Source organism: Perca flavescens, chromosome 7 (genome assembly GCF_004354835.1).
Source record: "Perca flavescens isolate YP-PL-M2 chromosome 7, PFLA_1.0, whole genome shotgun sequence".
Lineage (NCBI taxonomy): Eukaryota > Metazoa > Chordata > Actinopteri > Perciformes > Percidae > Perca > Perca flavescens.
Genome location: NC_041337.1, coordinates 5,915,082 through 5,939,092, shown reverse-complemented (window position 1 = coordinate 5,939,092; position 24,011 = coordinate 5,915,082). Strand labels below are relative to the sequence as shown.

Here is a 24,011-nt window from a genome sequence, read left to right as displayed (position 1 = left end):
CAAGCAGATTTATAGACGCTTACTCATGATGGATATGGGGGACAATGATGTATGTGTATCATGTCTGTGTGTTCAGATTTGACCAAGTTATGACTCAGAGAAGGAATACAATTTGTGAATTTGTGGCAAACAAGCACTTCATTGCCTCCGTGAGATGGGTGCCGCAGCCTCTGCTGCAGCTCCAACTGCTGGCCGTGTTGAAAACCGGCCAAGTCAGCAGGAGCAAACTACAATATCTAACTTCCTGTTGTTGTTTGGGGGGTAAGACATGCAGGAAATCGTCACAGGTCGGAGTCGAACCCTGGACCTCTGCGTCGAGGCATAAACCTCTAAATATATGTGCGCCTGCTCTACCCACTGAGCCAACCCGGCCACATCAATATGGATTTTAAACCAAAGAAAAATATGCATTTACCAAGTAACGTTACTTGACTTTAATAAAACATTTTTGTGAAGTGAGTTTGTACTCTAAAAACATAAAATAAAAAAAATATTTGTTGCATGTAGAGCTCTTTTAGGCTATGAAACTAAAAGTACTAAATAAAGTCAACTGAAACGTTACCCACGCAAAATATTTATTAATGACGTTAAAGGGAAATAATTGAATCCTACGAAAGGTCAAGAAAGTATTTAAGACCATTGTAAACAAAATTCAATACTTTTAAGGCCTTTTTGTTGCAAAGTTGAAACCCAATGTAAATAAAAAAACAAATGAAGCACATGACTAGAAAGCTCCATTCCTAACAGACACGAGTCCAGTACCTGAGGAGAGGGTGGACGGCGAGGTGCTGCCAGGCTCTTGTCGGTATCTTCGCCGTGTTTTGGGTACCATGGTGGCGCTGTTGTGTCTCCGACACTTCTTCACGCTCCACCGCCGCTCGGACTTCCTCTCTCCGTTGATGAGGATCTCTGTGGAGCCCAGCTTCTTCAGGAACTTCTTCTCGACGTACTTCGCTTTGATCCAAGCCTCCTTCTCCTGCCTGCAACGGACCACGCAACACATGAGAGACTTGTAGTGCTCAATAGTAGTAACAGATTTCAATACTATATTTAAAGAACTCCTACCTTGAACTGGACGGTAATGGTTTCTTTAGACCTTGTTCTTGGTATGAGCCTTCATAGATGTGGTTGATAACACTGTTTCCAAGCTCACACATCAACTACAAAGCAAAGACAAAAAAAGATATGATTTCCTTTTCTACAGAGCCAGGCTAGCTGTTTCAGACTGCTTCCAGTCTCTATGCTAGGCTAGGCTAACCTTCTCCTAGCTGTAGCTTTATATTCAAATAAGGACAGTGCCAGACAAAACCGTACCTTCAATAATTCTGGTTCCCATGAGTCTAGTGTGAGTGAGCGAACCTTCGAACAGTGAACTCCGAGACTCCTGCAACAAAAAAAAAAAAAACATTTTAAGTAAAGAAATATGCCGTCTATAAAGAAATATGCCGTGTTTATGTCCATTTCGAGGTGAAGGTGAAATAATTGTACTTTGTTGGGACCGTATATTTTTCTAGTATAGTTTTCTCAGTGTCTCTGTGTCCCAGCCGGCAGCAGCAGACGGCCGCCCCCCAGTAGCCTGGGTCTGTCCGAGGTTTCTGCCTGTTTAAAGGGAGTTTTTCCTCGCCACTGTCCCACCAAATGCTTGTTATTGGGGAGGAATTGTTGGGTCTCTGTAAATTATCCAAAAAGTGACCCAGAAATCAAAGCTCTGTGACTGGATGTTTCCTGCCGAAATGCACCTTGGGAGTCAGTTAAACTTCGAACCACAAAAGTTTTTTTTTTATACACACTTGCATCTTCAACTTCTTATCAATGAACCAGATTTTTATTTTTTATTTTAAAGATTAGTTTTTGGGCTGTAATGCCTTTAACTGGTAGGACAGCTGTCACCTGGGTCTGTCTGAGGTTTCTCCCTAAATGGGAGTTTTCCTCGCCACTGTCCCACCACATGCTTTTTCTTGGGGAGGAATTGTTGGGTCTCTGTTAATTATAGAGTGTGGTCTAGACCAGGGGTCTTCAACATTTTTTAAGTCAAGGACCCCTTGAGAGAGAGAGACGGAGCAGTCGAACGACAAACGCCATGCTTGAGCTATGTTTCTGGTTACTGGCTGCACGCCGTTCGGCGTTCGACTGGTCATGGACGGTTTGTCCTTTAAGACATTTTTATTTTTTGATTTTTATTCAAAAGCTGCAAATAAACTCCCTTCATTCATTCTGCCTGATAATGGTCTAATACCGAAAATTTATTTTTTGGAAGTTAGACCGTGTGCGGGAAGTTTCTCTGGAACTTTTGACTTACTTATCCCCCTCCGACGCACCTGTCTCACGTTATACAGTAGATGTGCGAAGTATTTTTCTGTACTAAAAAATTTAACTTTCAAAAAATAAAAAAAAAGATTTGCAGTAACATTGGGACCCCCCTAGGGGACCCGGACCCTGTGTTGAAGATCTCGGGTCTAGACCTACTCTATCTGTAAAGGGTCCTGAGATAACTCCTGTTCTGATTTAACACTATTAGATAAAATTGAATTGAATTGACTAGAAGGCAGAACAGATGGCGGCCATCAGAAGGAAACGAGAGGAGTTTTCTTTCATACACTAAGCTGTTGTACTGTAGGTGACCTGGTCTGTATTTCTGCACGGATGTAACATCCCAAGAGTTTTATCCTGAGGGAAGTGAGAAGAACCGCTCCTAATGTCATGCAAATCACTACGTTCCACCGATGAAGCTGTCTGGTATCCAGGCAACAGTGGCACACTCGGGGGGAAAAAAAAACTACACACCGATAGTGTGTTGCTCCTCTTTGTTGCCCTGCATTGAAACAAGATGTGTGATCTCACTGTGAGAGGACGAGCTCCGAAAGGGAACATGAATATTCAATAGCTGGAAACACACAGGGATGGGTTTGGGATAAATGCAACTTCAAAATAACACACACAAAGTCCGGGATATATATATATATTTTTTTAACCTGGAGCTTGATGAGTGTGTCGAAACAGAACATGACATTTGGATGAGGACGTTCACTGGGATCTGACACTGAATTAAACCGTTCAGTGGCTTCACTGTGTGTGTCTCAGCTTCTTCATCTTCTCACTTCACCTCCCTCAATGAAAACTCTCAATCAAAGCCTGATTCAATAAGCAACGTACCACACTTTAATCCCTTTAGAAGTGTGTATGTGTGTGTGTGTATGTGCAGTGGTGGAAGAAGTATTCAGATACTTTACATAAGTAACAGTACTAATATCAAACTGTAGAAATACTCTGCTACAAGTAAAGGCCCTGCATTGAAAATGCTACATGAGTAAAAGTACGTATCATCAGGAAAATTAAAAAAGTACTCAATGCAGAAATATCCTCACATTTTAGAAACTGGAAACCATCCAAACTGTATTTGTATTTATTTGTATTTTATAATACTACATGTGTTTTGTGTACAAAACTCCTAATTTGTAAAGTAACTAAAGCTGTCAGATTGATGTAGTGGAGTAAAAAGTACAATATTTCTCTCTGAAATGTAGTGGAGTAGAAATAGAAAGTGGCATGAAAAGTACCTTTTGTACAATTTGTACCTGGTTCCATTCCACCACTGTGTGTGTGTGTGTGTGTGTGTGTGTGTGTGTGTGTGTGTGTGTGTGTGTGTGTGTGTGTGTGTGTGTGTGTGTTTGTGTGTGAGTCAGAACGTGCTCTCTGCCTTTAACAGCACCCTGTAAGAGACAGTTGGCACCACTTCCTGTCTTCAGTGCCAGTAGCCACACAGCAACATTGCCAGTGGTGGAAGAAGTATTCCGATCTTTTCCTTAAAGTCCCCCCTCCACTCTGGTTTTGCCAATTGTTACTTTACTTTAATGTTGGAGCTTCACTGTGCACATTTATGTACGTATGTTTGATAGCTAAAGGACTGAATTAGTGGCCTCATTCTGTCAGGTGGTAAATATCTATCAGAATGGCCTACCTCCTCTATAAACATAGTTCAAAGTAGGGTAGCTCATTCTGTTGGATTTGTTTTATAGTCATCTCAAAGAGACAAATGTTTTTTCTTGGACTCTAACCTGTGGATGCCGGAGCACTCGATACACAGCAGGATACCCAGGTTGATGGAGGCCCAGCGCGGGTCGGCCTGGCCACAGTCGCAGCACTGCTGGTTCCCCGGCAGGCACTGGATCCGCTGCAGGATGCTCTCCCCGCGCCCGCTGCGCTCCCGCGGCTCACTGGCCGAATCGATGCTGCTGGTGGACGGAGAGGACGTTCGGTCCAAATGCTAAACATAAACACGCACAATAAGCCATTCATTAGGATTTCAAAAATGCCATACCAATACCACCCTATTCAAAATAATCTATTAAAAATAAAAGCCCTGCATAATTTTTGAGACCACAGAATTGTCATTGTTATTTGTTCTTTGTACGTATTAAACAAATGAGATATGACATGTCAAGTAGTGAGCTTTAGACGTGCTGCCAGATTTTCTTTCCACCGTTGGACAGAGCCAGGCTAGCTAGAGTACGTCACTTATCCCCTCTGTTAAATTGCAGTTGCTCACAGTCAAATTTAAGTCAAAATAAGAGTAAGAAAAAACAGTGTTTAAAGTAACAGCTAAAGTGCAAGAAATAAAAAGTAATGTAAAAGTAATGTAAGATAAGTTAAAAGGTTTCAAAATATTTTTTTGTTATACAATGGATTATAAATATGCTATTGAACATAAATAAAGTACAGTGTGAACATAAGCAGCAGCAGTGAACAAGTGGCTGAAACATGTCAGGCTACAATAATGTCAGATATTACACATGTAACTAATAGATTATTGCACATAATTGTCAAAAAATATTTACATAAAGTACAAGTACCTCGTAATTATACATAAAGAGGGCTGTACTCGACATTCAAACTAATATTTGCTATTTAAAGATATAGTGGAGTAATGGCGTCCTGAGCAGAGAATGAAGTTACATTAACTTCTTCTGCTCTGTGTTTTGATAGCCGGTCTGGCCGCGCGGGCATGTTAGTGCATGTGAGTGCCTTGAGCGTCGGTATCAGACGCCGAAGGCCATCACAAAGCTTTGCTATTTGACAATTTGGGGGAACGGTCTATGAGAGCTGTGTGGAGGCAATCCCAGACCTTTTTTGTAATATCGAGTACAGCCCCTTTAAGTAAAGCACTTGATTGGTGTACTTTACTTTCCAAAACTGCACCAATGCAATACAACTGTCATAAACAAGCTTTTTAACGTGTCTGTATGTGCTTGATAGATAGATAGATAGATAGATAGATAGATAGATAGATAGATAGATAGATAGATAGATACTTTATTCATCCCGAGGATAATTTTAAGCATCCAGTAGCTTAGACAACCATAACACACCTAACACACATACACACATACGTATATCTCACATGCATAAAAATCACTCACAGAAATTTAAAGAGTTAACAATTGGTGAAGTGATTACAAAGGTCTGGTGTGACCTGACCAAGTGATGCAATGACCATGATAAGGTGCAATGGTGGTAGTGCAAAAAGTGAACAGTGCAGGGATTGAACAGTGCAATAGCTTATTATTAAATATTAACTATGACTAGGAAAAGAACCATGACCTGGGGCATACCTCTATATAGTAGGTGTCTGGGCTCTCTCTGTAGGCCGAGGCAATGCTAGCTTGAACTGCCTGAATCCACGCCTGCCTTAGCTTCTCAGACTCAGCCTGAAGCATACAGCTCCTGTAAAAACAGACAATAAAAAGTGGTATAACCATCATGAATCATGCTCCTCCTGTACAGATCTGCATAATCTAGTGTGAAATGCTAAACAAACACTGTACGTAAAAAGGAGAAAAGTTTTCTTCTGCATATACAGTGTATTCACAGGCTTCACACATATTCAGGTGTATTGCCAATTCTTTAAGAGCGACAATAAAATGACTATAACCGTTAGTCAGGGACTTACAACCATAGTTTCACATATAGAACTGTATAAGCTAAAGAAGTGCTGTGAGAATTTACTTTAGTACAATTAAAAAAAAAAAAGAAAAATAAAGAGTCCACAAGCATGTAAGGGGGGAGCGTATCTATGTTCCCAGGGTCCTTTGCTCCCCAGCTCAATATCCTCCTATTATGACACATTAACAGGCCTTTCAAGGGTTTTATGTCCTCAGCAATGTTTTTTCCCATGGTCGAACGTTCAATGTATGTTTCCCTGGGTCAAGATGTTGAAATTACCCACCTACAGCTGAAAGCCTACTGACGTTATACTCCACAGTGGCTGAACAGATTATTATCGTCCATGTCCCTTGTTCTTGTTGTTTCGCAATAGACCTTTTTCACGGCAGACATGTTGACATGTCATAGTAGGAAAAGCAGAGGTGTATTCAAAGCCATTAATGATGGCTGCATTCCACTTAGGAGAGGCCCTGGTATTGTGCATGCTGACTCACTGAAAAAGCTTACTGGACGCTTGATGGAATTGAGCCATCGTTAAGGTTATCAATTTTAAATGTCTGCTGTGAAAAAGGTCCATTTGAACTCACCAATCTCTGACAATGTTAATGTAATGTAATGTTTGTATCAAGAACTTAGGACCCTGGAAATGTAGAGATGAACCCCTGTGAGGCTGTACTCCGGCACATGCGTTAGAATGCTAACATGCTGATGTTTAGCAGGTATAATGTGTGCCGTGTTCACCATCTTAGAGCTATGATAACTAGCGCTAAACACAACATACAGCTGAGTGTAATGGGTATTTGGTCAAAAACCAGACAAGTTCAAACTTTGATCTGATGATGGCCCCAGATGAAAAGTGAAGGCATTACAACGCACCCTCTGGGGAACATGACACCATTAACCACATTGCTTTGCAATCCATCTGACAGCTAAGTCTTACTTGGAGGGGGAGACGACCTCGAAGCAGAACCTCCTCTCGATGTCCTCACACGGTTTAACAGAGCACAGCCGGAGGTCCTCCACCACCACCGTCAGAGAATCCTGCTAACACACAAACAACCTACTGCATCAGTCCTCTGCTCTGATCAAAAAGACCCCTAAACACAACACAGACATAAAACTGCTCTTCCTCCTTGATAAGATATTTATTTCCTGGAAGTTGGAAGCCTCAGAGTACCACGCACTCTTCAGAGAAAAAAGACCTAAGGTGGCTCCAGATTAAGTATTCAGATATCAGCAGAGATCTCTTGACTCACAAACACGCAGTCGGGTTAGTGATGATGGATTTCAGTGAAGATTACTATAACGTTAAAAGACATTCAATGTCCCCTCTCCATTAAAGTTGCACTCAACCTCTCAGAGCCCACTAGATGATGTTCCGTTGCATGACTTAAAGAACTTTTGAACATACACACGTTACTCAACCTCTTAGAGCCCACTTAACCCCCGGGAAAGATGATCACTCCTAGCTATATGGACTTGCCTTGAGCTTCTTCTGATAGACCAGCTGACTGTTCTGTATGGAGAACCACCGTCTAGAGAGAGAGAGAGAGAGAGAGAGAGAGAGAGAGGGAGATAAATAACTTATTTTAGTCGGATATCATTCCAATCTGTAAGGGTCAGCGGCAGCGCGCAAAGGTGAATCACAAGCGCTGAGTGAAACGGGTTTCGCTCTTGGCAATTCAACATCGTGACCATGTCACTGGTTAACATCCCAGCCTCACTAACCTCCAGAATCTGCCACAGACGGATACAAATAGGCTGACAAATCTGCCAAAAACGAATGACAAACTGAGGAAATAGCATGCACAGTAACCATCCGGTCTATTATATTGCAGTATATTACTTGTATATCGTAAAAATTATATTTATATACTATTCTATACGCTGGCATTCTCCATTTCTATATATATATATATATATTTATATATATAAATATATATATATATATATATATATATATATATATATATATATATATATATATATATATATATATATATATATATATATAAAAATAAAAAATGAGTAAATCCCTATATTTAAAGTTGTAAATTAATACAACTTCTGTGATAAGTGTTTTTCCCATCAGTTCACTGTGTATACTAATGTGTTATATTACAGTATATAAAAGATGTTTTTTGCCATCTTAGCTACCTGTTCCAGGTCTTAAAGGCATTGCTGGCCCTCTTGAACAAGTAGCCCTCCATCACCACACCATTAGGAGCATCCACGTTGAACTCCACCTTAGAGTCGTCATACGAAAAGTCCTGAAAGAGAAGACAGAGAGAGACTTAAGACCCCAAATGAACCCTGGCTTTTCATACAAAAAGGTTGACAACAGGAGAAAAAAAAAAAAAAAAATCTTTTTGTAGACAAGAGGTCGCATGCGTGCTGTTCCTGGAATACCAGTAGCTTTCAATGTGGACTGTACTGTAAATACAGTCCATTAACCAACCAAATCATCATCCTGTACACTGTGCAATCATGCAGAAACTATCACGTGTTAGTCCATGTATGCATGCCATCTTCCCGCCTGGCACACTGGGACATTTCGTAACTCAACAGATGCGAGTGTGACGCAAATCATTACATAAGCAGAGTGTGACTCAATTGAAATTAGCCTCCAACCTTTTCATGACTTAAAACATGACATGTAGCCCTTTAATGCTCAACAACAGATAGTGGTAAACGTGTACTTAGGGGTTAGTGTAGTCATTCCTAATTTTTTGCACCAACCTACATCCTGGACTATACACCTGTCCATTGCACATACTATATATTTTTGCACTAAACCATTCAGCCTCTTTTTTTCTTATGTTAAACAGCTATTTTGTACATACTTATTTCTGTATGTATTATTTATTTCATATTAATGTTCAATATGTTTGTTTATGTATGCACCGACCGCCAACGCAAATCCCTTGTTAAGTGTTACTTACTTAGCAATGAACACTTTTCTGATTCACATTTTTCTGATTAAAGGTTTTTAGGAAGTGCAAAAACATCATGCGTGTTTCATGCGAAGGGAGGAAAGTATGACACAGTATGTCCTGAGACTAGTAATTAGCTACATTTTAGAGGTAATATAATATGTAGCAGGGACAGAACATTAACTTATCCAAAATTGAATTACAACATCACGTGCATGCAGCCCTGAGAATAGACCAGACTCCTGTCTTCCTGGACTCAATTGAGGCTGGACGCATAAAATGCAGAGATGTATCGGTATTAAAAGAAAAAAGAAAAATGTACCCGAGAATATATGAAAATGTCTGCAGGAGTGACCCAAATAAAGATCTTTATTCACTCTCTGGTTTCATAACAGGGTGTGTGAACGCAGCAGCTCCCAGCACACCATTAACTACTTATTGCATGTTTGAATAATAGAACGGCTCGCTGTTCTAGTCTAATAATACGCGAGATATGCAAGAATTCAACCTTTTTGCGTTTTCCTATGCGCATTCCTGCCCAGAGTGCATTACATAACACTTATTTAAACATGGAAACATTTTGCATTGAGCATTACACCTGGGAACTTCACACATTTTCCTATTTTAATGAGAGAGACTGTGCAGAGTGAAAGTAATGGTAGGGAGTCAGAGAGAGAGAGAAAAATAAAGAGAGTGCATAGGTTGTGATAGAAAGCCTTTAACAGTGACTTGCAGCAGTACAACTACTCCTGCTTTACCTAGATGTGTCTTTAAAGTCATGACAACGATAACGAAACAAAGACAATCACTCCTCAAATAAAGTTGAATATTGAAAGCAAATGACAATATACACTAAAATAATAAAGATCAAATTGGAATGCAAATCAACCCACCGAACTGTGGTTCCAACGGCAGAGGATCTTCATTTTCAAACGTCTTGTGTGTTCCAACAACATTGAAAAGACCCCCAAAAAAGGCACAAATAAAAGCAGACTCCTGAAAACCAGATCTCTCAGAGCAGACGCATGTCTGCCCTCACTCTCTCACAGCGGAGGTTAACGCATCGTGTCGCTGCGGCGCCGTGCATCATTCCAGCGCTGACATGTGTGCCCTCCGCTACGGCCACCTGCCTGCCGCCCTGTGAGCCTCAGGATTAGGACTCATTACCATACAGCTGCCAATGTATGCGCGGCGGGCCGCTGTGGAAGAACAGTGGACTACACTACGCAGTACCAGTAGCTGCTCTCGACCCAAAGACAAGCAGGCTGCTTTGGCACTTTGGCGTCTGCTTCAGTTTTTACAGCTCCCTAAACACACCTCCCTCTCGGAAGAAGGTGGGAGTTCCAGTCCCTCTGTTGACCCAGAGGGAATCTATCTGGCAGGCTGCCCAGATCATCAAACAAACACTACTCAAGGCTTGATTTATTAAGAATAATAATAATAATAATAATAACAGTAACTTTTTCACTTTTTTATCAAATAAGTGACACATCAAACGACTAACAAATCATACCACTGTACTTGTTTTGTCACATCTCACAAAAAAAGTGACTTTTATTTGTATCGCCTGTTTCTTTGCTTTTTTTTTTTATAATATTGTCTGAATGGCTTTGTTCTGATTTAGCGACTATCACTCTACTCACAACTGCAATCCCTGCGACGCAACTATCCGATCGGTTGGAAGTCGATGCAGCTTACCTTCGGCTGTCAGTCAAGATGGGTCTCTTTGTTGAATACAACACCACAAACACGGGAGGCAACACTGAAACAAGAGGTGCACTGGGTGGTACTCCGCAATCTCTCAAGCCTACAACAAAGAGCATCTATTTTTAAGGATGCAACGTCACACGCAGCAACCGAACACGAGTGAATTATTGAACGAGCTGGGAAACAGAGACTTCCAAATGTTTGGACGCAAGTGAGCAAATTGCTGTGAAGCAGCAGAAACACTGGGTGATGCAGATGGAATGTCCTGATGCTGTATCCACCTGCTGCTGCTGCTGGACGTAGGTCCACCTACAGGCTATTGATGCAGAGCGCCAACGCCAACGCTGGGCCCAGTCGGTAGCGCGGATTACTCAGTCTGCTGTGATGCGTTTGTTTATCTTCTGCATAGTCGGAATCAATGACAATTTATTTCCAGGATAATCGCTTGATGTTCCGGCGATGTGTGTTGCCACTGTCTAACTCCGTTCTCTTCGGGAAACAACAACAACAAACTTCAAGCTTGCAAGCTACAGGCCTAATATGGCGAGTTTGGAAAAAAATTGTGATTGTGCAACAAGGCAGGCCTGCTTGGTTCTTTCGGGGAATGATTTGTAAAGATTTACAAATGAATAGGTTTACGGCATTTACTATCTAACTGGGACGTTTCAGTACCGACTGGACGGTTAACTTATTTTAATATTGTATGTGGCGTTTTCTTCTGTGGGGTGCAAATGTTCCACCAAAACCAGTTCCTTTCCGAGACTATTTAGCAGAGCCACCGTCGCTGCGTCCGGAGCTTAGCGCCGCCCAAGACGATTGTGATTGGTTTAAAGAAACGCAAACAACCCAGAATGTATGTGTGGTGTAGCCAGACCGTGTTTTTTTTTTTTTTTTTTTAAGATTATTGTTTTGGGCTTTTATGGCCTTTAATTGATAGGACAGCTTAAAGACAGGAAAGAGGAGAGAGAAAGCGGGGATGACACGAAGCAAAGGGCTGCGGGTCGGATTCGAACCCGGGCCGCTACGAAGGGCTCAGCCTACATGGGGCGCACACTCCTGGGTAGGGTTGGGCATCGTTTGGATTTTAACAATTCTGATTCCAATTCCGATTCTTCCTTTCAATTCCGATTCTTATCCATTCTCGATTCAGATTCTTTGAGGGGTGGAGTTGAAACGGGTCACGTGCCTATTTTTCACAAACAAGAGGAGACCGTTTTACCGGGCTTTTTCAATGTAAAATAAAGCCACACTAGAGCGCTGCTTACTGTGCTCCAAGGCTGCAACATAACAAGCGCCAGGCCGCTTCGGAAACCAAAACCTGCCCGTATTAAATTGGGAAGCGATGATCGGATATCAAATCCTCAAAACCTTTCCAAATGATTCCAAAAAAGAAACGATTCCAAGTAGGAATGGCTTCTGGTTTTACTCCTGGGTGAGCTAGAGGTGGGCCCCGTCTGCAGGATTTACAGCTTCTCGCCGAACATACCTGCCTGACATCTGCTTAGCATTCTTTAACTAATCTGGTCGACGTCATTACAAAAGGTACAAAAGCCCCAACAAGTCTTTTCAAATACCAGACATTGATCATGAGAGACAAACAATAAATGGTCAACGGGGGTATGTAATTGATTTATAGTGCCAATGAGAAGAAAATACCCACAAAAACCCCCCATCTCAAACTAATTGCAAAATGAGATTCACAACAACGTTCCTCGGGAGCAAATTTGCACACAGATCAACGGCTGCTCCAGTTCCCGACAGCACTATTGCAAGAAAACTTGACTTAGACAGTTCTCTCTATGCTCAGCTGGAAATATGGTCTAATGAGCTGGGTTAGAGTGCAAAAGGGATGTAAAGAACGAGGAGACTCAAAAAGCACTCGAGACGTGACGTTTACCTCAGGCCCCAGGACTGATACATCGTGTGTTTATGAATAAACGTGTTAATCGTCTACATACTGTAGCAACCGCTGCACCTCAGGTCTTTCTCTCCTGAAGGAGGAGAATATCGAAACCGAAAGAGAGCAAACAACTTCTGGGGCAGCTTTTGCTTTTCCACAGCAAGGATCTCAATGGGAAGTTTTTTTCTGACTACTATGATATCATTTTATTTGAGCTGCGATGATCGAAAAAAAAATGCCAAACACTAGCTGGTTACGGCTTTTCAAATGGGAGAATTTCATAGTTTTCATTGTCTTACATGACAGTGCTTTGAATATCTTTGGGACCAGAAGCTTGAGTACATCCCTTTGGGGTTGTTGGAAATTACAGACAACATAAATTAAAGGTCCAATATGTAATATTTGTACTGTAATAAATCCAAAAATGACACCAATGCCTCATCAGATATTAAGGAAACATGTTAAACTGAAATTCTATCTTTTCTGACAACAATGCTAATTTCAGTATTTTTTCTTTTTGAAATTTACATTCCGTGACGGAATTTATGTTTATGTTTTGATCTGTGTGTTGTTATCAACGGCCCAGTTTGACAGGCAGGCCGGGTTGCCAGATATACCTGTAAAAACGTAAACCCAGCGCGCTACAGCTGTAACGTTAGTACAGCCATGAAAGCAACAAACAAGCGAACAGGATCAACGGAGATAGATTCTACATGACATAAAAAAATGAAAACAGCATGTTTCTAACAGTTGCGTGACCAGAGACGTAACAACCCCCTGGTAAATATTGGAGATGTATTTGAAAGATGGAGACAGCTTAGATCCCAAAAGGACGCAGAGTTGGCTTATTTTCTCCTGAACAGGTAAGCATTAGCTCCACGCTAATTTATCACAGCTACTAGGGATTGGCATTTTTTGTCATTTCAACATTTGTGTACTCACATTGAATTATATAGCTAGAGTACCCAAGTTGGTTTCTCGCAAAAACAATTGAGACATAGCCAGTAAAGTGATCCCGACTGGTCCTGGCTAACGCCGCCATGCTAACCCTGCTAACTGTTAACGTTACCGGGAGGACCAGGCAAGCAGCCCATGGCTGTTTACAGCGTGTAGCCTCTTCAGCGGCTGGAGCTGACAACGGTGAGTTATTTTAAGCCACGACAGGGGGGCTGTAAATCGGAAAGAGAGGACTGTGAGTTTGCAGTGTGTTTAGCGATTGTTGCCGTAATTCTAAGCCAATGAAGTTTGTTCCGTCGGCAAGGTAGTGGTATTTTTAGCGTTTCGTATTGTAATTCTAAGCCGAGGAAGTGTGCCAGACTGGCGTGTGGAGAGGACAGTGAGGTTGTTGTGTTTTTAGCGGTTCATACTGTAATTTTAAGCCGGAAAAGTGTGTCTGTTAGTTGGTTACAGAGCTCCACGTGAGCACGGGCTTTTATGACTGTCAATATAGCCAGCATCTAACGTTAGCTACTCGGCTGTGCTGTGGAGTAATGTCTGGCTATGTGAGACTAGCATCTAACGTTAGCTACTCTGCTGTGCTGTGGAGTAATGTCTGGCTATGTGAGACTAGCATCTAACGTTAGCTACTCTGCTGTGCTGTGGAGTAATGTCTGGCTATGTGAGACTAGCATCTAACGTTAGCTACTCTGCTGTGCTGTGGAGTAACGTCTGGCTATGTGAGAAAAGCGTCCAGCTACATTGTTGTGAATGCTGCGGTCTCAGCCTGGCAACCCCCGTGAACTTCGAGTCTGGGCAGGAGGGGGCGGGGGAGACGATTCTCCAGTATTTTGAATTGGTAGTGCAGTAACTATTTTAACCGCTAGCTGCCAGTATTACACACAATATTACATATTGCACCTTTAATTAATAAATGAATCAAGAAAATAATAGGCAGATTAATTGATAGAGCATGTAGCGCTGCTGATGTAAACGTAGAAATATAGAATAGCAGGAGGAGCCTTGAGACTGCCTTGAACAGGACTCCTCCATTAAATCTGCCGTTAAAAAAGAATGGCTCTGGCATTTAGATGCTTTTCACTGTACGGTGCTGGCAGCCAGTAATAGTGACAGTTGAAGCACTTTAACTCCCTTTCTGCTCTCCTGGTTTCTTTTGCTTGCACTGAGTAAAGACTGCCCCTCCTTCCCCCCGGTGTAAGTTTACACAAGGCTTATTTCACATGCTCGACGCGATGAGGAAGAAAAGAAACATGGTGGGGAAATATCTCTCTTTAAAAGAAAGGAGAGAAGGAGAACAAAGTAGGCCACGCTTTTCAAAAGCAGCGGAGAAGAAAGATTACAAAATACGGGCTACAATGTTTTGCGTTTCAAATGTTTCCGAGTCAGAATGATAAGAGTCTATTCCATCTAGTTCAGGACTCTGCAAGTGCCCCTTCGCAATAGGCAGAGGTGGAAGCAGTACTCACATCTTGTACTGAATTAAAAGCAGCAGTGCCACAGTGAAAAAAAATACTCTGTACTCTTCTCTGGTGACTCAGACTTGGACTCGAACTCAACGGTTAGTGTCTCGACAACACTGGTTACAAGTCAAAGTCCTGCGCTCAAAATCTTACTAAATAAAAGTACAAAAGTACTGGCGTTAAAGTACAAAATATTATACTCATTACACAGAATGGCTCAGAAAAATATGTATATTAAATGATTGGAATTAAAATGATTGATGCATTCATATGATGCAGTTAGTAGAGGTAGGAGAGAGCGGAGGTATTTTGAACATATGTTATTCCAAACAGTGGCTCAATCCTATACTAACAATTCATTAGCTGAATTGTATTTTGTTTGAATAATCAGAATCTAAGTCTTGTAACTATCAACTGTCAAATAAATGTAGCGGAGTAAAAAAGAAGTACAATATCTGCTTCCAAAATGTAGTGGAGTATCGAGTAAAGTACAAGCACCTGAATATTGAGTGCAGCCCTTGAGTAAATGTACTGGAACTTTCCAGCACTAACAATAGGTGATGTAACAGAGCGTTTCAATACAGGCCATTCAAACTAAGTCCTGGGTTTCTAATTGTTTGGAAGAAATGAGACAGGATGCACTTCAGCCTGCCCTCCAGGCTTTCGGAGTCCGACTACTGTACAGCACCAAGAAAACTTAAGTTAACCCTTGTGTTGTCTTCCCTTCAACCATGAACTTGTTGTCTATCCAGGTCAAAAGAATTTTTGGTGCTTTTTTCAGCATTTTTGGCTCTTTTTTTTTTATGCTTCTGACACTTTTTAAAACGTTTTTTTTTCAACGTTTTGTTTTAAATTCATGGTCAATAAACCTAATTTATATGAAATTATACCTAAGAAATTATGAATTATTTTGACTAATAGTTAAGATCAAAGGATGTTGAGTGGATCACAGACTGGCTTACTGTCAAAGTTTAGTCACAATACCGTTTTAAAACGTTTTAAACATGGTTATGAAAATTGAATAAAACACCCAACATTCAATGAAAGTTATCATTAATTTTACCTGCAAAGAACGTTGTATGGGTTCCATACAACATAGATCCATGTTATATTTGAGCATTTTGGTTCAAAGAAACCCATATTTCCGATATAAAAAACTTTGAAAACGGGTCAAATTTGACCCGAGGTCAACCCAAGGGTTAATGTGCTGTACCCCACCTCCACCACACACACACAGACACACACACACACAATGAACAATGAACAATGAATTGAATATAAAAAGGCCCCACTATAAAAAAAAAGACTGCTACTGATATAACTGATATTTTCTTTCAACTTACACAAAAAATCTCCAAGTGTCTATCGCCTTTTGCGATATGTTTATTGCGCCAGTTGATATTGCGATGATAAAAAACGATATATTGTGCAGCCCTAACACACGCACGCACACACGCGCACACACTATACCAAAGATGTGTTTCAAGTAAAGAGGAAAATTCCGATGGGAAAACAAAAGTAGGAGTACTCACCTGCATGAGGGTCTGAGAGGAGATGGTGGCGTTAGGAACACAGGAGCAGAAGGAAAGAAAATACAGCATTAGAAACACCAGACTAGTTTAGGTGATGATTATATGATAATCTTGTCAGTGCACCTCTGAATATCCTCCTTACTCGTCTTGCAGCAATGAACATCCCACACTGACTACCACAATATTTGAAATGTGTAGATTTGAATGTGGTTTCAACTCCCTGACCTGACCTTGTTTATTTACTACTACAGACTAGTGTGTGTCCCTTGGTGACGGATGGTACATTAAGCTTAGTGTCTAACAGCTCTGGCAAAAAAAAAAAAAAAAAAAAAAAAAAAAAAAAAACGGATCAATAACTGGCCCCACATGTGACCCAGCCAATCCCCGTGGCTCTACCCACAGCACAGAGCACAGCGCCTGGAGGGAGAGCGCTGAGTGGAGCTGTCTGACAGATGGTCACTGATCCTGGGCTACAGAGGAGCCACACACCGGCCCCGCTGGAAACCGGGCCTTTTTGAATTATTTAATGACAACATGGCAGACATAGAGCCTGTTTGAATCCATCTATTATTTGAGATATTTCACTACAATGACAAATGTAGAGGGATGGTGGCGCTGGGCAGAAAAAAAGTCATGGTTAGTAGGATTCATCCTCTGGGGAACATGAATGTCTGTACAACATGTCATATCAATCCAATTAATAGTCAGGGTTCAACAATAAGGGTTGCCCGATTGATATAACACAACCCACAAAAGTTGCAATCATTTTTCATCATCGTATCATGAATTGCGTTATCGTTCTCCATTGCTCTACAATGTTTTGCAAAGTTTGCCCCAAGTTCGAGTCCAAGGCGGATAAAAGCGGGTCATTTTTCAAAGGGACGTCTTCATTCGGAAAACAAATGCTATAGGGCCACGATAAAAGCAAGCAGCCTCGCACTTGCATGGCGGCTACAAGCTGCTGACAACCCTCCCTCGCCAGTTCTTTTACATAAATTGGACACTGAGGCAGGTCAGGTCAAATATAACAATTTACTTGAGTCTTTGTCATTATTTGATAACCACTTATAAAAAAAAAAACTGTGTGTATAGAGGCCAGAATAAATTCACTTTGGGCAAGTAGAATTATTTCTCACTTGCTTAACTGGGCAAGGTTAAAAAAAACTTTAACGTTGAACCCTGATAGTTATCGAGATATTTCAGTCTGGACCAAAGTGGTGACTGACAAACTCCATCCATAGGGCCATGCCACTAAAAATGCTCAACAAACCATACGGTCAGCACTTTACTGGACTAAGAGCACAGTGAGGCTCAGCACAAACTGGAGCTAATGTGCTGACCATCTACAGCAGACAACAGTGGGATTAATTTCTCTTAAAAACACTTAATTCCACCTGATTTAATGCTTAAATCAATGCCTGGACTTTGGTAGAAGGATTATTCAAACACTTCAGCCCAGCAGCCCAGGTCTAATCCCTCCCCAGTCACAACAGATGCACTGGGCCAAGACAGGGCAGACTGGATCTTAGAGGTGAGATGTGTGAGCATGTTCTCCCCCTGTTAGAGTCTCCCAACAGCTCAGCATCAGCCAGCAGAACCCCAACAGACAAAAGGAAGATTATTCAGGGTCAAAAACCTGTATGTGTGTATAACTTTAAAAATGTGCAGTAGGTAAGACTTATTAAACTAACTTTCTGTCATATTTGCTGAAACTGACCCTATGTTCCAATAGAACTACATGAAGCGGGTCATTTAAAAAAAAACCACCTTTAGCCTGTAGTGCGATTTGCAAAAATCCACCGCTCCCTGTTCAGATGCACCAATCAGGGCCAGGGTGAGTGTCTAACTGCGTGTCACTCACTGCTCATGGACACACATTCATTCTCCCTTGTGGGGGGAGGGGCTTAGGAGACCGTTTTGGGCTTTAGCGGAAAGGGGGCGGGGGGAGAGATGTTAAAATTTTTTAGCTAAGTCCTGGACTTTGCAATCCTACCTACGGCACCTTTAAACCATCCCAACTATCTGAATCCTTTCTTGCAGGGAAATACCAAAGACAAACCAACATGAAAGGGTTTGCACTCTCGAATCCAAGGTTATTAAAGAAGTGACAGGTAAAAGAGAAAGCCTGCACACTGACAAAAAAAAGTAGAGGCTTCTTACAAGTTGAAGTTGTGCTGTCAATGGCCCTATGCCTGAAAAGTTAACTTATTTTCCACATTTCTTTTACTTTTTGCATATGTAAAACAATTCTTTTTGCATCTGAAGAGCCTCCTCTACCTTTTCGGTCATGTTTTCCTATGAGAAAGAAAATACTGAAGCCGTATCAGTTTCGCTGCCCGGATTCTCCAATTTAAATTCAATCCTTTCGAAGACCCTTTTAACACAATTTAATTGTTAAAAGCAAACCTGGTTACTGTTGCCGCAGTAGTGACAGTATCTGCTGCAGATCTGATGTCGCTGAAAAGGACTGAAAAGACTCCTGCAGCACAATCCACTGTCGCAACAATCCTTTTAGTTCATAGGTGTAGGTGTACAGCACAGAATCATATCCAAAAACATTTTGATAACTAACGTAACTGCCTATAACAGTCAATGAAATTGAATCAAATTTAGGACCTTCTAAGGCCTTTTTTTTTTTTTAGGAAACTAAACTACGGCCTTTCAAGACCTGCAGCTGACCCTGCCAATTTTTTGGGTAGAATTCATTACAATTTGTATTTGGTATTACAACAAATAGGAACTCACCCTCTGCTGGATGGTTGCGTGTTTATGCTCCATTTCCCTCTTCTCCATGGCTGAATCAATCACCAGCTGATCCAGCTGAAAGTCCGTTGACACAGACACAAATTAAAAACAACTTCACCGTTTCCGAAAAGGCAATTCAGTCAAAGGTGCATCCCGTAAAAACTCTCCTTTATGCAGTGAAATCCTTCGAACATCCTGTATATATGAGTAAAGGCACTGTCAGAGAGGTGAAGGAGGATTCAGAGAAACTGACTGCAACACTTTCCACTTCAAAACACAAGCTATGCTACGCGCTAAGCCTCCAGTGGCGCGTTAGGTCAGTGTTTGGTAATGAAGCATTGATTCCTCTGCAGCAGACGACCTGCTGTGATAAACACATTAGTCTACAGTAACACATGCACCCATGAGATACTGGTTTCAGTTGTAATCGAGCCTTTTTACTGCATGTGGAGAAAAGGCTTTTAAATCAGGTATAATACACTCAAAATCTAATAATGAATCCAACGAATGAATCAACAAGCGGGAATCCAAATGATGCATTACGCAACCTACCTCTTGTCTAGGGCTGGGTGTTGCCAACGATTTCATGAATCATGAATCGATTCCAATTCACGAGGTCCCGATTGGATCAAATATCAATTAGGTTAGGAAAGTTTTAGTACCAATACCAATTTTGCTTGGGTATAAGACTGATTCTCAGATAACTTCTGCTGTACAAATGTTAAACACCCAATGAGGCCGGGGTGCACAACTGATGATGTGTTGTATTGGAGGCACCAGGCGGTCATCCCCCAATCCAACACCACCCAAGAGGACATCTCCAACAACAGCACTTGTGCTGAATATCAAAGGATTCTAACATCTAGTCCTAGTAAGCATACATATACAAGCAAGAAGCAACCCTCAAATATTTATTTTTTTTATTATTATGATGTACCAGGTTAATGCATTATAAAAATATAAAGGGGGTCAATTCACCACAACCCTGGTGAAAAGGCTTATATTAAAGGATTGATTTGGGGATTTTATTAATCAATATCAGATCACTCAAACTAATTTCAGGGAAGACTTCTGGTTAGTCACCCTGAAGAACCCCTATGTATTTTTTATATATATATATATATTTTTTTAAGATTTTGTTTTGGGGCTTTTCCACCTTTAATTTGACAGGACAGCTAGGTGAGAAAGGGGAGAGAGAGGGGGAAGACATGCAGGAAATCGTCATAGGTCGGATTCGAACCCTGGACCTCTGCGTCGAGGCATAAACCTCTCAGTACATGTGCGCCTGCTCTACCCACTGAGCCAACCCGGCCACAGGCCTGCGTATTTTTTACTCTCTGCTAAGCATTAGCAGCATCAATGAAGGCGTTTTAACTTTTTCTTCAACATGAGTGCCTTTTTTTTCTTCACACTGTTCTGATGCTAAAAGATCAATGTTAATCGATTACTTTAACCCAGCCCTACTCGTCGATCAAGCTCAAATTAGGGCTGAACGATCGTCTTCGATCAAAATCGAGATTTGAAAGATTAGCTAACGGCGATTAGCTAACCGCGAAGAGCGCGATTAATCGAACGTGATATTTAGTTGAATGTTTGGTCTAACATTTGGTTACACATTTCTTATTCCCCTTTTTTATTTTTTATAAGATACATGCTGGAATAATGTTCCATATCACAGATTGTTTACAGAATGTCCAATGTTTTCAGTGGATTTTTCATTTCTTTTTTATGAGTATTTAACATGATGGTAGAAGGTGCAATATGTCAATGCTGCTTTTGAACCGAGGCATATCAGACATTTCAGTCTACAGGAAAGCACTGATATTTGTTTATTGGAATTGTTTTTTTATCATTAGAACTTTATCTTTTGGGATAAATGTTCTGTGTTTGACTGTTGACAATGTTCCATGCTTATTAAAAGAAAAACACTTATTGCTAGGTACGGGCTGGTTACCGGTTTCAAGGTATAGCACGGTTTGAACAAGTCAAGGTTTCAAAACCACTAAAATTTTTCGTTATACCGTCCCTAAAGTACAGCTGTTTTTTTATGAGTCGTCAAGGACAGAAGTGCAGTTTAGAAATGCCTCTCCCTGCCAGTGTGCAGTGTTAAAAAATAAAATACATTGTGTTTGATGGGGGGGGGGGGAGTACCCAGATATTTCAAAATAATACATTTTAAAGCTGTAATTGCAATACCGCAATACTGTGACCAGTGATGCCACGTAATGCGTTACTAGTAACGCGTTACTCTAATCTGAGCACTTTTTTCAGTAACGAGTAATCTAACACGTTACTATTTCCAAACCAGTAATCAGATTAAAGTTAGTTAACCAAGTCACTGTGCATTACTTTTGTAATTATTTGTCATTTTCCTTAGTAAAAATATATATTTTTGCTTTCTTCTTGCGTCTCAGGGAGTGAAGTCACATATGCGACAAGTCACGTTTTCAGCATGTGGACAGTTCACGTGTACCACGCTGCGACACAAACGTAAACAACAATGGAGGGAGGAGAGAGATGGAAATACAGTCACTATTTAGAGTTTGTGTCAGCTAAAGACGGCAATATTAAGCTTCGTTGTACACTCTGTGCTGGTGGCGACAAAGTGCTATCTAGCTACAAAAACACTACGTCAACTTTGAAGAACCATTTGGAGTCGCAGCACTGCAGTCAAACTTACAGAGCAAGTCCCAGCAGGCGGAGTGAAGCAGAGAGCAGGAGGTCCCCCACCACCCAAACAACAAAAGCTGGACTTCGGTGCAAAACCAGTAAGTGGGGGAGAGTTGAAGAAGTTGGTCGGGCAGTAGGCCTATGTTGTAGCGGAAATGCTGCCCTTAAACACGGTTGACTTTCTCTCTTTCATGCCATAATATGCATAATACATTTTTATGTTGAGGCTGTATTGGTGTTGTCGGCAGTTGCTGAATGTAACTAATAAAGTAACTTGTGATCCAACTTTGTTACTTTTAAAATCAAGTAATCTGTAAAGTAGCTAAACTACTTTTAAAATCAAGTAATCTGTAAAGTAACTAAGTTACTTTTTCAAAGTAACTGTGGCAACACTGACTGTGACACCATGATATTTTTGCTGAAGGTTATCATACCGGCAGAATCTTACAGCGGCACATGCCTACTTATTACTGGAATTTCATAAACATGATCTCATCCTTGCAAAAGAAATATAGAGCAGTTTTGATGGGGTTTCATGTTATAATGCTCCAAGACATGTTTTATCTGTTACACAGAGAATATTGAACTGTAGCTAAACAAAATGAAATAAATAAATAGCAAATCAATTTGTAATCGCAATATCTGGCTGAAAAATTGCAATTACATTCCAGCCCCCCTCACCCCCAAATCGTTCAGCCAAAGCTCATATAAAGTTCAAATCGATTCCATTTTGCGATGAAGACAGAGCTGCTGAAGGGTTTCTATTCTCACCTCAGCAGCCAGTTTCTTCATGTAGGGGTCGATCTCATCCAGCAGGTTGTAGCCCTGCTGGAACAGCGAGTACTGGGCGTGCATGAAGGACAGCATCTGGGTGGGACAGAGGCAACGTTAGGAGGTGTTCCGACCCTGCAGGCGACTCGCTCTTTGTATGTGCAGTATGTTATGAAGATGCAGGTGTTTGTTTGGGTCTGCGTTGACTTACAGCATCTAGGATCTCAAATTTCTTCTTCGCCTGGAGGACGTTGATCTGCAGAAAAACAGACAGACGTGTTTCTAAATGTCTGGAGTACTGATTATGGGGCAACACTTTACTTGAAGTCAACTTGTGATGACAAAAACCGAATGACGCTTGCTGACAGAAGAGTTATGTCATAAACGTTTATGACTTGTTTATAATGTTTATGACATGTTCATGACAGTGTCATGTCACTCTTATGTAGATACCTTCAAGTAAAGTGTAACCGATTATGGTTTTAATGATATTCACAACAATACACCATCTTTTGTATGTATGTATGTATGTATGTATGTATGTATGTATGTATGTATGTATGTATGTATGTATGTATGTATATATATATATATATATATATATATATATATATATATATATATATATATATATATACATACACACACACACTGAGAGGCAAATTGGGGGTTTATGAAAAACTCTGGAGGCCATTTGAGCGGTTTGTAAAAATAAGAAGACATAGGGGAGCTGCTACTGTGATACCGTCGTGTCATTTTTTGCTTTTTGTTGTAGTGTGCAGAGGTTGAGAGAGAGGTTTTGTTGTGGGTTGGGACGGGGAAGAGGGGGGTTGTTTTAAATTGTAACTGCAATGAAAAATGAATAAACACATTGTTAAAAATAAATAAATACAGCATATTTGACACCTAAAGGCTGTTGAGATAACTACATCTAGCCAAGGGATCCTCAACAGGTGATCCGGGACCCCTAGGGGGGTCATGCAGTGGGGACAAATTAGTCTTCATTTTTGAAAAAAAATTTCAAGAATTAAAATGGTCTCAATATGAATCCAACATATTATAAACAAATATAAATCCCAACTGCTTACTGGCCTATAGGTAAGGTAGTCACTAAGGTAGCCATCCACAGATACAATTCATTCTAAAGATGTACTGTGCTACATAGGGCTGGGTATCGTTCAGAATCTTTCGATCCGGTACCAATTTCGATACCTCAGTTTCGATACCGATTCCTAACGATACTTTTTTCGATACCATATGTTTTAAAATCCATTTCAACATCAACAAAAACATATTAAACACAAAGCTTTTATTTTCCACCTTAATTGTGAATCAAAACAGTTATCAAAATTAAAATATTCTGGTAAAACTGCTGACTCGGAGTAACATTAATAAA

The 24,011-nt window shown here is 40.8% G+C and overlaps 1 protein-coding gene across 3 annotated transcripts in view; it reads right to left on the bottom strand.

The window, feature by feature from the left end:
* acap3a (ArfGAP with coiled-coil, ankyrin repeat and PH domains 3a) overlaps positions 1-24,011 on the bottom strand; it is a 98,714-nt gene that overhangs the window by 14,117 nt on the left and 60,586 nt on the right. For all 3 annotated transcript variants that reach the window (XM_028582002.1, XM_028582004.1, XM_028582003.1), the window contains exons 7-18: positions 22,827-22,871; positions 22,616-22,711; positions 19,175-19,249; positions 16,430-16,441; positions 8,098-8,210; positions 7,424-7,475; positions 6,881-6,981; positions 5,610-5,721; positions 4,056-4,264; positions 1,315-1,384; positions 1,066-1,160; positions 763-980 (exon numbers count right to left, since the gene is read on the bottom strand). In XM_028582002.1, the coding sequence (XP_028437803.1) occupies positions 763-980; positions 1,066-1,160; positions 1,315-1,384; positions 4,056-4,264; positions 5,610-5,721; positions 6,881-6,981; positions 7,424-7,475; positions 8,098-8,210; positions 16,430-16,441; positions 19,175-19,249; positions 22,616-22,711; positions 22,827-22,871 (1,198 nt within the window). The remainder of the gene's footprint in view (positions 1-762; positions 981-1,065; positions 1,161-1,314; positions 1,385-4,055; positions 4,265-5,609; positions 5,722-6,880; positions 6,982-7,423; positions 7,476-8,097; positions 8,211-16,429; positions 16,442-19,174; positions 19,250-22,615; positions 22,712-22,826; positions 22,872-24,011) is intronic.